This window comes from Xiphophorus hellerii, chromosome 24, assembly GCF_003331165.1.
Source record: "Xiphophorus hellerii strain 12219 chromosome 24, Xiphophorus_hellerii-4.1, whole genome shotgun sequence".
Taxonomy (NCBI): domain Eukaryota; kingdom Metazoa; phylum Chordata; class Actinopteri; order Cyprinodontiformes; family Poeciliidae; genus Xiphophorus; species Xiphophorus hellerii.
In genome coordinates, this window is record NC_045695.1 from 12,452,307 (window position 1) to 12,469,265 (window position 16,959).

The following is a 16,959-nucleotide window of genomic DNA, read 5'->3' on the forward strand; positions in this document are numbered from 1 at the left end:
CGAGAGTCAGTAAGCTTGAATGTGACTGGAAGTGTCATGAGTCCCAGATTATGGCAGAAATGAAGCAGAAGGAAGCTGAAGTGCTACAGCAGCTTGATGAGGAGAAGAGCAAGTTAAAGGTAATGCAAACAGATATGGAAGTTAAAATGGCTGCAGCTCGGCTTGATGTTTATAGCAGACTTGAAGATGGGGTAGAAGGGGAAAATCTTGATTTTAAGCCTGAGGTTAAATCAGTGCAAATTTTAAAACACCCAAGAAAGTCAGCTGCAAGGGCTGCATCAGTTCTACCACCTCAAGCTCTGAGATTCCTGCAGTAAACTTGGCTGAAGCCTTAACGAGCTCATTGAGTTTAAGTCGCCTTCCTGTTCCTGAACCTGCCATATTCTCAGGTGACCCTTTGAAATTTGTGGACTTTAAGATATCATTTACAACTTTAATTGATTCAAAATCCATCTCTGTTGGGGAAAAAATGTTGTATTTGAAAGGTTATCTCTCTGGAGAAGCCCGAAAGGCTGTGGAAGGTTTCTTTTACAGAAGCTCTGAGGACGCATATGAGGGTGCTTGGTCAGTTGTACAGGACAGATATGGAAACCCATTTAGGGATAAACTTATGTCCTGGCCAAAGATTGCACCAAATGATCCATTATCTCTCAGAGATTTTGCTGACTTTTTGAAAAGTTGTGAAGAGGCTATGCCTCAAGTAAAAGGACTGTCCATCTTAAATGATTGTGAAGAAAATCATAAGATGTTGAAGAAATGACCAGACTGGGTTGTACGTAAATGGAGTAGAGTTGTTGTTGAAGTGCTTGAAGCGTGTGGAGAATATCCATCTTTTGAATGTTTTTCTAGATTTATACAAAAGGAAGCACGTATAGCATGTAATCCTATTGCTTCTCCATTTTTGTTAAAGTCTAAAACTTCTTCAAATGATCTTTCCAGGAAAGCTAAGACTTTTAATACCAGTACGGAGTTCAAGAAACAAGAAACTGGTCATGTTCTGAAATCTAAACTGCCTTGCTTGGTTTGTACAGACATATCACACAGTGTTGCTAAATGTCCCAAATTTGCAGTTAAATCAATGGAAGACAAAAGATCATTTATATATCAGAACCATCTTTGTTTTGGATGTTTAAGGAAAGGCCATTTATTGAAAGACTGTAAAACGCGGCATGTTTGTGGAGAGTGTAGACGACATCATCCTACTTGTTTACACAAGGACAGAGTGAGATGTCAGGATGTTGGTCAGCAGTGTTCAATCTCTCCAGAAGAAACAGCTCAGGTTTCTCACAGTGTTTTATCTCATGCACTCACCCGAAACATTTCTGCCACATCAAGTATTATTCCAGTTTTTCTGTCCTCTGTGAAGGATTCTGGGAAAGAAATACTTACTTATGCACTCCTTGGTACTCAGAGTGACTCCTCCTTTGTTTTAGAAGATCCGTTGCATTTTGTTTGGCCAATCACGATTTTTAACGTCTATAGACACAATTTAGAAAATGGGCAATTTTTGCAGTATTTCTGAAATATAATTAGATTTCAAAGACCAACATCACATTACTGTTATGCAAAAGACCTTACAACTGCATCTACTATTTATTTATTTATTTATTTTACCTCTGTGCTTTTACTCTAAAGTGAAAGAAAATTTGTTCTTAAGTGAACAATTGTTCACTTAATTTATTACTACAGGTACTTCAACTGCAAAGGCCAGATCTGTTTTCTATTTTGGGTATACCAGAGAAGATACCAGAAAATAATTCACAAAGTAAAATGGCAAAATAATAAATACAAGGACTTTTTTATGATATTGAATTTTATTCTTTTAAAGAGCTTCATTTTCCTTTTTGTAGTTTTTTTAATGTAATGCCACTCTCGGTGAAGGCATTATGTCCTTTTTGTAGCCAACAACTTTTATTACTCTAACTTGATACAAAATACAGTTCAGAATTATTTTTAAATCAGTTGTGGTTTATCATGTTGTGGCTGAAATTAATTTTCAAACATGTTGCGTTTTGGAACAAATAAGTGTGGTATCAACTTCCAGCCTTTCAAAACCAAAAAACAAAGCACTTTATAGCTTATTAAAAAATGATGGCATTCATGATTTGACTGGGTCTAAATAAGATGTTTTGTGCAAACCAGAACATTCTAATTAAACCTCAGCTATCGAAGTATGCTGATTCTTTGATACAAATTCACATTTTGAGGCAGGTGCAATATTAAGGGATTCAAAGGTTTTCAAGACCTGCTTAAGGGATTGTTTTAAAAGATCACGTTCCTGGGTCCAAACTTGTGGTATTTGTAGAGGTTCTAGTACCAAGGTTGCCAGGTGCTTGGATGGCACACTGGATAAAGACTGTGCTTTGGTCCCGATGGTTCTTAGTTCAAGACCAGCATGGTTTTAAAATTTCACAAGAAAAACTGACTATGCGGTATTTGTAGAAGTTCGAGCGTCACGGTTGCCAGTTGCTTGGATGGCACACTGCATAAAGACTGAGCTTTGGTCCCGATGGTTCTTAGTTCAAGACCAGCATGGTTTTAAAATTTCACAAGGAAAACTGACTATGCGGTATTTGTATAAGTTCGATCGTCAAGGTTGCCAGTTGCTTGGATGGCACACTGCATAAAGACTGTGCTTTGGTCCCGATGGTTCTTAGTTCAAGACCAGCATGGTTTTAAAATTTCACAAGAAAAACTGACTATGCGGTATTTGTAGAAGTTCGAGCGTCACGGTTGCCAGTTGCTTGGATGGCACACTGCATAAAGACTGTGCTTTGGTCCCGATGGTTCTTAGTTCAAGACCAGCATGGTTTTAAAATTTCACAAGAAAAACTGACTATGCGGTATTTGTATAAGTTCGATCGTCAAGGTTGCCAGTTGCTTGAATGGCACACTGCATAAAGACTGAGCTTTGGTCCCGATGGTTCTTAGTTCAAGACCAGCATGGTTTTAAAATTTCACAAGGAAAACTGACTATGCGGTATTTGTATAAGTTCGATCGTCAAGGTTGCCAGTTGCTTGGATGGCACACTGCATAAAGACTGTGCTTTGGTCCCGATGGTTCTTAGTTCAAGACCAGCATGGTTTTAAAATTTCACAAGAAAAACTGACTATGCGGTATTTGTATAAGTTCGATCGTCAAGGTTGACAGTTGCTTGAATGGCACACTGCATAAAGACTGAGCTTTGGTCCCGATGGTTCTTAGTTCAAGACCAGCATGGTTTTAAAATTTCACAAGAAAAACTGACTATGCGGTATTTGTATGAGTTCGATCGTCAAGGTTGCCAGTTGCTTGAATGGCACACTGCATAAAGACTGAGCTTTGGTCCCGATGGTTCTTAGTTCAAGACCAGCATGGTTTTTAAAATTTCACAAGAAAAACTGACTATGCGGTATTTGTATGAGTTCGATCGTCAAGGTTGCCAGTTGCTTGAATGGCACACTGCATAAAGACTGAGCTTTGGTCCCGATGGTTCTTAGTTCAAGACCAGCATGGTTTTAAAATTTCACAAGAAAAACTGACTATGCGGTATTTGTATGAGTTCGATCGTCAAGGTTGCCAGTTGCTTGAATGGCACACTGCATAAAGACTGAGCTTTGGTCCCGATGGTTCTTAGTTCAAGACCAGCATGGTTTTAAAATTTCACAAGAAAAACTGACTATGCGGTATTTGTATGAGTTCGATCGTCAAGGTTGCCAGTTGCTTGAATGGCACACTGCATAAAGACTGAGCTTTGGTCCCGATGGTTCTTAGTTCAAGACCAGCATGGTTTTAAAATTTCACAAGAAAAACTGACTATGCGGTATTTGTATGAGTTCGATCGTCAAGGTTGCCAGTTGCTTGAATGGCACACTGCATAAAGACTGAGCTTTGGTCCCGATGGTTCTTAGTTCAAGACCAGCATGGTTTTAAAATTTCACAAGAAAAACTGACTATGGGGGGGCGGACACTCTTCTTGTCCCCCCCTAGACAATACTAGGGGGGGACAATACTAGACAATACATTCTTGCCCTCCCTCCGCTCCTCCTCCTCCTCCCCCTACTCTTCTTGTCCCCCCTACTCTTCTAGTAGTGTTCCCCTCCCCCCCTCCGGGGGGGAGGGGAACACTACTAGAAGAGTGTCCCCCTCCCCCCCTACGGGGGGGAGGGGGACACTCTTCTTGTGCCCCCCCTTCTCCTAACCCCCCCACTTCCTCTGCTTGTCCCCCCCTTCTCCTCTCCCCCCCCCCCCTAGCCCCCCCCCAGTTCCTCTTCTTGTGCCCCCCCCTCTTCTCCCGAATCATCGGGACCAAAGCTCAGTCTTTATCCACTGTGCCATCCAAGCAACTGGCAACTGTGACGCTCGAACTTCTACAAATACCACATAGTCAGTTTTCCTCTTGAAAATTTAAAACCATGCAGGTCTTGAACTAAGAATCATCGGGACCAAAGCACAGTCTTTATCCAGTGTGCCATTCAAGCAACTGGCAACCGTGACTCTTGAACTTCTACAAATACCACATAGTCAGTTTTCCTTGTAAAATTTTAAAACTATGCCTTAAGCAGGTCTTGAACTAAGAACCATCGGAACCAAAGCACAGTCTTTATCCAGTGTGCCATCCAAGCAACTGGCAAACTAGACGCTCAAACTTCTACAAATACCACAAATGTGATTCACTGTCATCCTTTGATTTTATTTCTCGCTGAAACGCTTTTATGGAGATTAACAGCAAGTAAAAAGGTTTTGTATTTTTTCTTAAAGTTTCACTACACATTGACTTTTTTTTCATCCTGGGTTGTAGAAAAAGATATTAGACTCTTTATGAGGACATTAGTTACAATGCAAATAACACCCAATTTTTACAACAAATGCTTAATGTCACTGACCCACCCGTTACATCTTCACCTCTCCTGAAAATATTTTCCACAATGTTGGGAGTGCAAATTTGAGCATTTCTAATGAAAACATGACTTTTTGTTTGTCCTGTTTACAAAAAAGTTGGGAGAACTCCAACTTTTAAAGGTCGGTGTCTGTCGGAAACAGGACTTGAACCTAGTATTTTTAGGTACTAAGCACATATGTAATCCACTGCGCTATCCAAGTTAGGATAGTTTTGTTCATTAAGTTGCTTTCCACTGGAAAAATTTAAAGTTCTATCCCTGGCTGAAGTATGCTCATACTGCACCATTCCTAAACAACAAATTACCTTTTGTTTTCCCACTTACGTTCACAAAAAGTGGCGAGCATTTGTGTGTACATGTGCTTAAACATTTAAGTTGTAACTATGGTTGAGCACTTATCTTGGAGAAAAGAGTCACTGCTCATTAATACCTTAAGTAGCAAATTTGACAACCACTGCTATTCTGGTACTTACCACATTCAAAGCAGTCAATGTAATTGCTAAAAAAGACTTGATATTATTATCACAGCAAAGTTGAGAGGCACCATGCTATTCTGCAGTTCATTTTGACATGTATGGTCTGGTTTCTTGGTGACTTAACTTAGATATTAACACATACGCATGCTCAGAGTTAGAACAAAACATGCACAGGGTTGTGGGTTGTGTACATATTATGGTTAGCACAAACCTTAGGTTTTTCAACATGAGAAAACATTAAAAAAATATTCTATATGGCAAACGTCTGTGACATTGATTTGTAGATAGATCATTGATGTTGGTAGCGGATCCATCAGCAACATGATGAAGGGCTCCAGCATTGGGTAAGTCGATGGATGGATGCAGCATCTTCAATTCTATGAAACATAAAAAGAAGGTTGGTAAAGCTATATTTGGGTATGATCCCCTGCACCAAGAAAAAAAAAACAAGCATTGATTACATACATACATAGAATCAAACTTAACTGAAGAGCGCAGCAGTTTTTTTCTTTGGTGTGAAACAATTAGAAATATTCTCAAACAGCTTTAGTTTTTGTCTTTGGAGAGACAAAACCAGCCAGGCACAGGCATCACCTTATTCTCTCAAGCTGCAGCGTTGGCACCCGAGTTCCCATCCCACCTGCAGCCATGTGACATAAAATATGCTACAGACTCCGATTTTAGCAGTATATTGCTAGTTGCCTGTTTTACATTGCTCGTTCTGCTTACAAAAAGAAGAAATTTATGTTTTTATTTGATCAGAAAGGACCAACTCATTTCGTTATTTCCATCTGATCAGTGCAATGTTCAGATAGCTCCAATTGCACTGTGATATGGCAGCATCTGCAACACAAAAAGCACATCAATCATTTCAATTCTATCACAGATACATTTCAATTGATTCTAGTTAAACAATACAGCAAGGTTAATTTGGCAGATGGTATCGAGTTATTGATTTTCATCATTCACTCCTCCTGGATGAGCACGTAGCAACAGCAGGAAACCGCTTGCATTGAGTTGTTGACTTTAAAGTGGTCCGTCATGCAAGTGGTGACAGTGGAATGGAAAAACTCTCCTTAAACTGGAAGACACCTCCAGCAGAACCCGGCTCAATACTGCGCAGAGTGTAGAAATTGATTTTGGTGGGGGAGGCGCAGTAAATTCTGTTATCGACAGTAGGAGGGCCTGGATGGGAGGCAAATGTGGACGCTTACATTTTATAGAAGCATGTAGCTCACTGCTACGTCGTAAACGGAGAAAGAAACAACATTTGACAACAAGTCCTAACTAAAACAAAAAAAGACATCCTGAGTATTTGTTCTTTAACAGATGAAACTTGTACTTTAAAAAAAATTACACACCGGAGTATCTCAAATAGAATTGTTGGTAATTTATTCCAGAAAAAAAGTGGTTTAAGTAGCAAAACAATTTATAAAAAACTAAGTTTTTCATTTTAATAAAAAAATCAATATATAACTTTTTCCTTTCTGTCCTTTTTTATTTATACTAAGGCAGAGCAGGGACATAGCATGTTGCTTTGTAAAAGCATCTCTAAATCATTAAAGATTTTCTCTTCTTTTTAATACTTCAATATTTCATATCTAACAGATTTTATTTGACAAATACAACCTGAGTAAACACAGACAGCAATTTTCAAACTGTTTCACTTTTTGTTGCAGAAAAAGTGAAATTTCTTCTTTTGTTAAATCATAATTAGCCACAATTTTTGAAAAGCTGAGTTTATCAACATATTCTTCAACAACTTTTCTTACTGTGCGTCTTGCCTGTCAAATCTAAAGCAGCACACTGTAGATTGAAGCGGATCTCCAGCATTAGAGGAAAACCGCCATCTGATCCGGTTTGTTGCGGTGGGAGCAGCCGCAGCGTCGGTGGCGCTCTGCCGGACACACACAGAAAACGACAGCCGACCATATGGACCACCGGCGGCGTCCTCGCACAGGTCCAGTTCATCTCCTGCTGATGCTTCCAGTTCTTCTGGGTTTCTGCTGCTCAGCTTCTGATCTGCTTCACTGACAGCTTCAGCTTTTCTGTCTGGACCAACAGATGATTGATTTGCTGCTGGAAACAGAGATGGTGCAGCAGATCCTGCAGGGGGCGCTCTGGGGCCTCAGTGTTCAGGTCGGTTACAGTCACATCTCCCAGACTCCTGAATCTTCTGGTTCCTTCCTGAAATGATTTCCTGCAATAAAATGTTGGCTGGAAATGAGCAGAAAACTGAGAAAAACCTGAAAAAGTTCAAATCTGACCTAAAGTTTTACAGCTCAACTCATACAAAGGAAAACATGAAAATAAAGGTGTTTATTGTCACCTGAAAGGGGGAGGAGCCTAAGGTGCTTCCAGATGCTTAAAACACTAGAAATGCTGGAGTTAGTCCAAATGACCTGAAGGATTGCTTTTGTTCTGTAAATAAATAAGGCCATTACCTTATAAGTACCCTGGTAATGGCCTCAACGCATCTCACAGTTGCACAATTGTTCCTTAGACTTAGACTGGATAATGCAGCACAACATCATGGATCAGCTGCAAAAGGTCACATCTCTCCAAAACCACTTCATGTATGCTTCAAAACTAGACTGAAGAGCATTACCTACAGGAGATCTGATCTCCTGTAGGTATCATAGATACCCACCCCCAACATGGACTATTCACACTCCTACCTTCTGGCCTGACGGTCAACGACCACATTTACAATTGAAGAATGGATGCTAATTTGAGCCATCAGTCGTTGGTTCTTTTGGCACTGTTTCAGTAAGTCTGGGGAGAAATCGAAAACCTAGTACTCCTAGTAAAGTGTTTGAACCAGCACAGCTGCTCAGTGGCGAATCCATCGACCAGAAGGTTTTCTGCACTTTCATCCCACGGGTGGTTTTCATCAGAGCAACATCTGAGTGGTCTCCTAAGAAACTTCAGGAAGTAATGTTGTTAGTAGTAACTCTTAAATCTAATAAACTTCTTCCCTTTGCTGTTTGCTGGCCATAGATTTTAACCACATCTATGGTAGTGAAATAGTTAAAATCCTAATTTAGCTCTAACGATGATTGAAGCTTCATTATTGCTTTAGAAAGTGTATTAAAGGTAAATGTTAACTATTTATTTTACAGTTTAGCGGTAAACGAACTACGTCTCCCGTCATGCTTTGCGCTTCCTCTCCCATAGGAAGTAGTGGAATCCAAAAAGTGTTCCTCCCATCATTTGGTGAAGGTAAGACTCCACACGTGTCGACGGTTTTAGCTTCTCTGTTCTCTCTTTTTTCGTTAGTAATTTAGTTTTTGTGCAAACTTTGCATGTTTTTCTCACTGTGACTCCACGCAGTGTGTGTGTGTGTGTGTGTGTGTGTTAATGTTTAGTTGGGTCACGTGTGTCCCCGCAGCTTCCACGGAGGGTCAGTCCACCCACGGAGAGCGGGGAAAGCACAGCAGGCGAAACGGGCTGCGAGTAATTCTTGGTTCATAACAACAGAGGTTGGTAAATGTTGTGCATGTCGACGTCTTTTTGCTGCTAGATTCACTTTAAAGTCAACAATATTTAGAAGAGAAACGCTTAAAAGTGATGGATGCAAATAAAACCTTCATTATTTTCAGCGGCATTTTAAATCTGCTCCCAGCTTATTAGATGTACTTTTCTATCAGTTGGTTTCAGGAGGTCACATGAGCCCAGTGACTCCAATCAGAGTTGAACATGTTCAGCCAGGGTCCAACACTGGACTCTCTGTTCTCCCAGAGATTGGCCCGTTTATCTTTACTCTGTTTCTGCAGTAATCTGGGGCTCCAGATCAATGCCGATTGTGTTAAAAGTCCAGTTTCGTTTTTCTTCCAGCTCATTGGTTTGATCTCTACGATTTCATCGGACCTCCATCCCCTGGAAAAGGTCACGGCTCTTCCTGCTAAAGGTCAGCGCTTGCATAATTACACGGTGGCTTCACACGGTGAGAGGAAATCCTCCTTCAAGTCGAATCTCTTGTGGTTCCAGTTGCGATGGCGGAGCGGGTTCTGGTGGTAGGAGGCGGGGGACGGGAACACGCGCTGGCCTGGAAGCTGGCCCAGTCGCCCCGGGTCCAGCAGGTTCTGGTGGCTCCCGGAAACGCAGGAACCGCCAGCTGCGGCAAGATCAGCAACTCTGGTACCTGAGGGGCTGTTGGACCTGCTAACTGCTCAACATAGGATGTATTTTAGCTGAAGTCACTGGACAGAATTGAAAAACAGAGGTGAGCATCTGTAGCTTTCTGTTGCGTTTCTGCAGAGGTGTCGGTGAGCAACCACAGCATCCTGGCTCAGTTCTGTAAGGACCACCACGTCGGTTTGGTCGTAGTCGGACCCGAGGCGCCGCTGGCAGCAGGTGGAGTCGATTCCAGTTTCTTATTGTGGGATCAAACCTCAGGCGGTTCTGACCCGTATCGTCTCTGCAGGTATGGTGGACGATCTGACGGCGGCGGGCATTTTGTGTTTTGGACCGTCGGCTGCGGCGGCTCGGTTGGAGTCCAGTAAGAGTTTCGCAAAGGCGTTCATGGAGCGTCACGGCGTTCCCACGGCTCGCTACGGCTCCTTCAGCGACCCGCAGGACGCCTGCAGCTTCATCCGCGGGTCCGCTCAGAGTCTAGTTCTCTACTGAAACCCAAATGTAAATGTTGGTTCTGAATCCATTTGGACTTTCTTCACAGCGCCGACTTTCCAGCTCTGGTGGTGAAGGCCAGTGGGCTGGCGGCGGGGAAGGGAGTCATCGTCGCCGGGGATCGGGACGAAGCCTGCCGGGCCGTCATGGAGATCATGAAGGTATGAAAATACCCAAAGCACTCCACGCCGAGCTAATGCAACTTTAAAGAGTTTGTGCTAATTCCAAAAATACACAATTTGTGTAGGACTAAAATCATAGTTCTGTTCTTGTAGGACGGAGCCTTTGGGTCAGCAGGAACAACGGTTGTTATTGAGGAGCTTTTGGAGGGACAGGAAGTGTCTGTGAGTTCATTTCTCTATTTAATAGCCTTTACTAAAAACTGTATTAACTAAATGTTTTGGGTTTTTTTAAGTGTCTGTGCTTCAGCGACGGTACCTGGGTCTCTCCGATGCCACCGGCTCAGGACCACAAGCGACTCCAGGACGGAGACGCGGGGCCCCTCACGGGCGGGATGGGAGCCTACTGCCCCACCCCACAGGTTGCTAGGAGACATTAGCTAGGGTCATTTATCTGTTCTCTGGTTTAGAGCTGATTTGTCCCTCGCAGGTGAGCGAGGAGCTGCTGCAGCAGATCAGAGAGTCGATCCTGCAGAAGACTGTGGATGGGATGAGGCAGGAAGGAACTCCTTATATGGGTAAAACGGTTCTTAACAGATCAAAGGGTTGTGAAATGAGATTATTGTATAGTTTAAAGGGAAGTCAAAGGGTGATGTAGGAAAAGTAAAGTCTTTAAGATTGTGTTGTGTTTCCAGGCGTTCTGTACGCGGGCCTCATGCTGACCAATCGGGGGGCCAAAAGTTCTGGAGTTCAACTGTCGCTTTGGCGACCCAGAATGCCAGGTTCTGCTTCCTCTGCTGCAGAGCGACCTCTATGACGTTATCATGAACACCGTAAGCGGGAACCTGGCCTCTAACGTCCCCGTGTGGCAGCAGGGCAGCTCTGCTGTTACCGTGGTGATGGCCAGCGCAGGATACCCGGGTTCCTACGTGAAAGGGGTCGAGATCACAGGTGGGCCTGCTGCAGGGTTCTGGTTCTGGACCACATGTAGAAGTGTTTTGTGTGACTAATCTTTGGTGCTGCAGGTCTGACCCGGCTGCAGGAGGCCGGGCTCCAGGCGTTCCACGCCGGCACCGCCCTGAAGGACGACCGGGTGGTGTCGAGTGGCGGCAGAGTGCTGGCCGTGACGGCGGTGAGGTCGAGCCTGGAGGTCGCCCTGCAGGCGGCCAATCGGGGCGTGGCTGCTGTTGGATTCCCGGGCGCCGTGTACCGGCGAGACATCGGCCACCGGGCCATCGCTCACCAGAACCAGAACCGGTCTGTTGATGTTAAGGAGCTGCTGTAGTGAAATGTGTTGGTTATAAATATTCCAAATAAAGATTAAAGCTCTTAAAATTGACTTGGTGTGTATCAGTAATTATTTCCAGTTGTAAGTAGTTTAGTTTTTGTAGACATGCAGTGAAGATCGTTCAGGTTTCCAACATTTAAACCATTTTCCTCCAGCAGGCGTCTGACCTACAAGGACAGCGGAGTGGACATCGCTGCTGGGAACCAGCTGGTGGACATCATCAAGCCTCTGGCCAGAGCCACGACCCGACCCGGTAACGCTCTGCTGTTTGGTAACAGAGGGAATGTTTGTTTCTGCTCCACTCATCTCTTTATTTCTCAGGCTGCGATGCAGAGCTGGGAGGTTTTGCTGGACTGTTTGACCTGAAGGCGGCCGGGTTTGTTGACCCGATCCTGGTTTCTGGGACAGACGGTGTTGGAACTAAGCTGAAGGTGGGAGTAGAGAAGTGTTTAAAGTGTATTATTTAAAACAAAGGAGAAATGTATTTAATGTTCTACTGCAAATAATATATTGCATGGAGAAATATAGTGTTATTGTTTTGCTTTTCAGTCAAATGTAGTAAATGAGTTCTATTGAGTGATTCCTGGTTCTATTGAGTGATTCCTGGTTCTGCTCCCCAGATCGCCCAGGCCTGTGGCCGTCATGGCGGTCTGGGTCAGGACTTGGTTGCCATGTGTGTGAACGATGTTTTGGCTCACGGCGCCGAGCCGCTCTTCTTCCTGGACTACTTCTCTTGCGGCAGTCTGGATGTAGAAGTTGCCGCCTCCATCGTCGGCGGCGTCGCCAAGGCGTGTGAGGCGGCCGGCTGCGCCCTGCTGGGTAAAAACCGACCCGACGCAGCCAGTCTGTCGCCCAAACGGACTTCATGATGATTCTGAACCATCTGACAGGCGGTGAAACGGCAGAGATGCCCGGTGTTTATGCTGCCGGAGAGTACGACCTGGCCGGGTTCTGTGTCGGCGCGGCGGAGCGGGGCGCCTTGTTGCCACGGCTACAGGACATCTCGGAGGGAGACGTGCTGATCGGCGTGGCTTCCTCTGGGATTCACAGCAACGGCTTCAGTCTGGTCCGTAAAGTTCTGGAGAGAAGCAAACTGAGTTTGAGCTCTGCTGCTCCGTTTGGGAACCAGGACCAGACTGTCGGTCAGTTTTTTTTAAATAAAGTTTTATGTCAATGTTGTGAGTTTAGAAAAACCTTTACTACATTTTAATCATTTCTTTCTAGGCGAGGTGTTGCTGACTCCTACTAAGATCTACAGCCGCCTGCTGCTGCCCGTCCTGCGCAGCGGGGCGGTTAAAGCCTACGCTCACATCACCGGTGGGGGGCTTCTGGAGAACCTGCCCCGGGTTCTGCCCCAGGGTCTGGCAGCAGAGTTGGGTGAGAGGAAAGCAGACAGACTCATTGTAATGAGTTTAATGGAAGGAAGAAAGTCTTATTGTGGTTTCTTTCAGATGCGTCCCAGTGGAGGATTCCAGCTGTTTTCTCTTGGCTCTATGAAGAAGGATCTCTGAGTGAGGAGGAGATGAGCAGAACCTTCAACTGTGGGCTCGGTGCGGTTCTGGTGGTCGGTCCGGCTGATGCTCAGAAGGTTCTGTCTCAGCTGCAGGTCCATGATGAAGCCTGGGTGGTGGGCTCTCTTGTTCCTAAGCAACCAGGTTAGAAAACAAATGCACTTGTCAACATCTTAAGGTTATGTTTAATCTAATGCATATTAAACATCCTTTTTTCCAGATGTTTCTTCTGTGGTGGTTTTCAACCTGAAGCAGAGCTTGATGAATGCTGGGACTGTGGAAGTAAAGGAACATGGTTTCCATGGAAATCAAATCACAGCACCCAAGAAGAGCAGAGTAGCAGTTCTCATCTCTGGTACAGGTGTGTTAGAAGTCTTTATGTCATGTTTAGCAGTGAGGCTCCTGCTGCAAGTGCATCTTTGTTTGTCTTCAGGTACCAATCTGCAGGCCCTGATTGATCAGGCTAAAGCTCCATGCAGCTCAGCAGAGATCGTGTTGGTGGTTTCAAACAGACCTGGAGCTCAGGGTCTGAAGAGAGCAGCGCTGGCCGGCATCCAGACCAGGGTAGGTTAGGATTCATCCTAATTAATGTGAAGTTTTACTCATCTCTGTTTTTGTCTTCCAACAGGTTGTGGATCACAAGCTGTATGGCAGCAGAGCTGAGTTTGATGCCACCATTGACCTTCTCCTTAAAGAGTTTGGAGTGGAACTGGTCTGCCTTGCTGGTTTCATGAGGATCCTGACTGGGATCTTTGTGAAAAAATGGCATGGTAAAAGTCTGTTTATGTGTAAAGTTTTATTGTGTTTAAAAATAAAATGTATTTTTGTGCTGGTTTTTTCTTTTGTACCCAAGTAACTGTAACTTTAACTTTAGGGAGGCTCCTCAACATTCATCCCTCCCTGCTGCCTTCATTCAAAGGGGTCAATGCCCAGCAACAGGCTCTCCAGGCCAGAGTGCTGATAACTGGGTGCACCGTCCACTTTGTAGCTGTAAGTGTTGCGCTAACACATATAAAGCTCATCAAAGAAATCCACACAATAAAAGTTCTTCTGTTCTTCTAGGAAGAGGTTGATGCAGGCGCCGTCGTGGTCCAGGAAGCCGTTCCGGTGTTGGTTGGAGACACAGAGGAAAGTCTGTCGGCCAGAATCAGGGAGGCCGAGCACAAAGCGTTCCCTAAAGCTCTGGAGCTGGTGGCCAGTGGAGTGGTGCAACTGGGACCAGATGGAAACATAGTCTGGAAGCAAGGGCGTTGAAATGTCTCTACTAATGCATGTCTGACTAATGATCAGAAACCATAGTTTACAATAAAGTACATCACTGTCAATTGTACTCCTTACATTGAAGACTCTTACCCGTCACCTCTGCTGGTTTCTATGGAAACGCAGGACCGACAACCTCTCATTCCCAGCTCTGGTTGACAGGCGGGTCTCTCCTTCCAGCCCAAACTGGCTCATTAACCCGATAATCTCCTCTGTGGGGAAACAAAGCCTTTAGTTTCTCATTAGGATTAGTTTTTGCATCATAAGCTATTCTACTGACCTGGCTTGTTCTCGGCGATGGTGACGAGGTAAAACAGGCCTTTACTGGAGAGCAGCTGAGGAACCAGAGGGAGGAACCTGTCGGTGACCCGTCTGCCTCGCTCTCCTCCGGCCCAGGCCGCCTCTACACCTCTGCTGCCCACCTGAACGGTTCAACAGGTCATTAGATACTCATCTAAGAATTTATCTATCTAGCTACATACATACATACCTCTTCTGATGGAGTGACCACATATGGAGGATTGAACAGGACGACGTCCACCTTCCCACTAAGCCTTGGCAAAAGACTCTGCACCTGCAAAACAGAGATCATTTTACTATTTCAAACATTACTAATTGCTTCCTTGGACTTACAATGACACTGTGTAACTCTTTCCTTCATAATGCTTTGCTAAAGTCACACTTTCATTAAAAAACATATGCATAAACTTCTGGAACTTTTCTCCGTGATCTGTACCAGGTCTGTGATGACGGGCTGCAGGGCGACCCGGTTACAGCAGGCGGTTCTGGCTGTGCACTGAGCTGCAGCTGGATTCACGTCGGTGCAGCTGCAAGTCACAAATAACATTACAGGAGAGCTGGTTTGACTTTACTGTCATCATGCAGCACTGCTTACTTTTTTAGTGAGTTTCTACATCTTCATTTTTTGTAATGACGTTCTTCTTTTCTGAAGCAAACCATCATACTATGTCATTCTTTATCTGCATTAAGAACATGGCACTGTCTCTTCAACGATTCCTATCAAAGTAGGCTTCATTTCACAAAATAATCTCCATGTTCTTAAAGAGCAGATTACAAGAGCAGATTATGTAGCTCTTCCTGAAACCTTTTCTGATTATTTTTACTCCATTTGAGGAATTTCTTTTTATTTACTACATGTATTAATAACAGAGTGAAGTGAGGTGAAGGAAGAAGTAACTTTAACTCTGTCTGTTTTACTCATCTGGAGTCTAGAGGCCCACAGAAAGAGTTGAGATCACATTTGACTTTGAAACATATTTTAATGTCAAAATAATATATTTACACCATGGCCTAAACAACTTTACATACAGATTCCTGATGACTCTCAAGAGGGAGGAGTTTGTCTGCTATCCCCAGGCTTTGTGTTAATTGTTGCCTGCCACCATAGAGCTACTACTGACAAGCTGTGAGGTCACATGAAACATCTCTGGACCAAGTCTATTGAGTCTTAATGTGGTAAATTCACTACATATTTATGTATGTAAAAGAGAAACACTCTACTGTGATGAAACTACACTTTTATATAATAATAGATAAAAACATACAATAATAGACTGCTCTAATCCTAAATACACAGAGAATCAGTGCTGCGCTGTGGCTACATATATTAACATTAACTACCTACATTCATATTATTATGATCTTCAGTATTTGCCAATAAACACCACTCATTTTATTTGGTTTTTTGTTCTTCATTAATTCTAATTACTAACGATTACAGAAACTTCTGGATTACATGGATTACAGTTAGGAATGCTGATATTGCTTTTCTCAAAACACAATGTTTGTTTTGTCCCCATAAAAGTACATTTTTCACTAAATACTAACATTCAGGATCTGATTCGGCCCCCGTGGATGTTTCGTGGTTCACCTCGTGAGTTTTTACATGATTTTCTCAACACTTTACTTTTCCACACGCGTTGAAAGCTTCCCACATTCAAACCTTATTTAAATTACCAGACGAGTCTTTGCGCTGATTTCGACAATAACATGTAAACAGTGGTGCGTTTTTCCTACTATCGTGTCTGCGTGTCATAAAGTGTCAGTGACTCACAGGTAGAGAGCCGAAGGTCCGACCACCGACGCCAGAAAAGCAGAAACCGCTCCGGAGCCGCTGCCCACCTCCACGCACACGCAGGGGCTGCAAAGAGCGTGGACGGCCCACAGTTACACAATGATCACGGAAACAAACATCATCCACAGGGGGAAAGTGCAGCCGTGCCTCATCTGCTGCAGCGTCTCTGCATCTTTCTCCAGCGCGTCCATCAGCAGGAACGAGTCCTCCGCGGGCTCGTACACGTCCTGGAAGCTTCCGCGTCCGGCGTGGGAGTAAACCGGCGTGGGGTAACTGCTGCTGCTGCTCATGTTAGCCACGTCATGTAAAGAAAACCCTGAATAACAGAACACTAGTTCTTCTCTATAAACGCTTTCTGCTGTGATCTGCCAAACAAAAACCATGTGTTGGTGTGGAGCGTTTCGTTGGTGTCCAGCGCCACCTGCCGCCCAGGAGGAAACATTACAAGAGCTGCCGCATTTCCAAAACTGCTACGGTGATGCTTAAACCTGCCAGTCTTCATGTCCATTATAAGAACCGTAAACCACCGTTTAAGAAACTGGATTAAAGTGGAAGATTCGCCGTTCTGCATAATTTGATTCTTCTGAAAAACAGAGAAATACAACGATTCTTTTTTCCCCATCAAATACATTCAGATAATTAAACATTTTTAGTGCTCTACATTCCTTCAAATTCATATAATTTGTTACATTCTGATATA

The 16,959-nt window shown here is 43.9% G+C and overlaps 2 protein-coding genes and 1 long non-coding RNA gene across 4 annotated transcripts; 1 reads left to right on the top strand and 2 right to left on the bottom strand.

Moving 5' to 3' along the window:
• Positions 1-5,533: 5,533 nt before the first annotated feature.
• Positions 5,534-7,163, bottom strand: LOC116716014 (uncharacterized). The gene is made up of 2 exons (XR_004338349.1): positions 5,844-7,163; positions 5,534-5,734 (listed from the first exon to the last, which is right to left on the bottom strand). It is a non-coding gene; the product is annotated as an uncharacterized LOC116716014 (long non-coding RNA).
• A 116-nt stretch (positions 7,164-7,279) lies between these two features.
• On the top strand, positions 7,280-14,234 carry LOC116715900 (trifunctional purine biosynthetic protein adenosine-3-like). The gene is given in 25 exon segments (XM_032556627.1): positions 7,280-7,496; positions 8,535-8,579; positions 8,749-8,839; positions 9,195-9,267; positions 9,348-9,497; positions 9,618-9,713; positions 9,784-9,958; positions 10,036-10,147; positions 10,262-10,330; positions 10,402-10,527; positions 10,596-10,683; positions 10,801-10,832; positions 10,834-11,056; positions 11,131-11,362; positions 11,552-11,646; positions 11,715-11,824; positions 12,014-12,212; positions 12,284-12,535; positions 12,618-12,770; positions 12,845-13,048; positions 13,125-13,265; positions 13,338-13,468; positions 13,533-13,674; positions 13,779-13,894; positions 13,967-14,234. Coding segments are annotated over 21 exon segments (3,033 nt in total). The 5' UTR covers positions 7,280-7,496; positions 8,535-8,579; positions 8,749-8,839; positions 9,195-9,267; positions 9,348-9,352; the 3' UTR covers positions 14,159-14,234.
• LOC116715926 (methyltransferase N6AMT1-like) lies at positions 7,500-16,657 on the bottom strand. Of its 2 annotated transcripts, none has more exons than XM_032556691.1 (7): positions 16,407-16,657; positions 16,239-16,325; positions 14,901-14,991; positions 14,655-14,738; positions 14,445-14,586; positions 14,258-14,376; positions 7,500-7,524 (listed from the first exon to the last, which is right to left on the bottom strand). In XM_032556691.1, the coding sequence occupies exons 1-6, from the start codon at positions 16,640-16,642 to the stop codon at positions 14,261-14,263; spliced, it is 756 nt and encodes a 251-aa protein (XP_032412582.1). In that variant the 5' UTR covers positions 16,643-16,657; the 3' UTR covers positions 7,500-7,524; positions 14,258-14,260. The 2 variants fall into 2 exon arrangements, with proteins under 2 accessions (XP_032412582.1, XP_032412581.1); XM_032556690.1 differs by lacking the exon at positions 7,500-7,524 and adding an exon at positions 12,792-13,036.
• Positions 16,658-16,959: the final 302 nt, after the last annotated feature.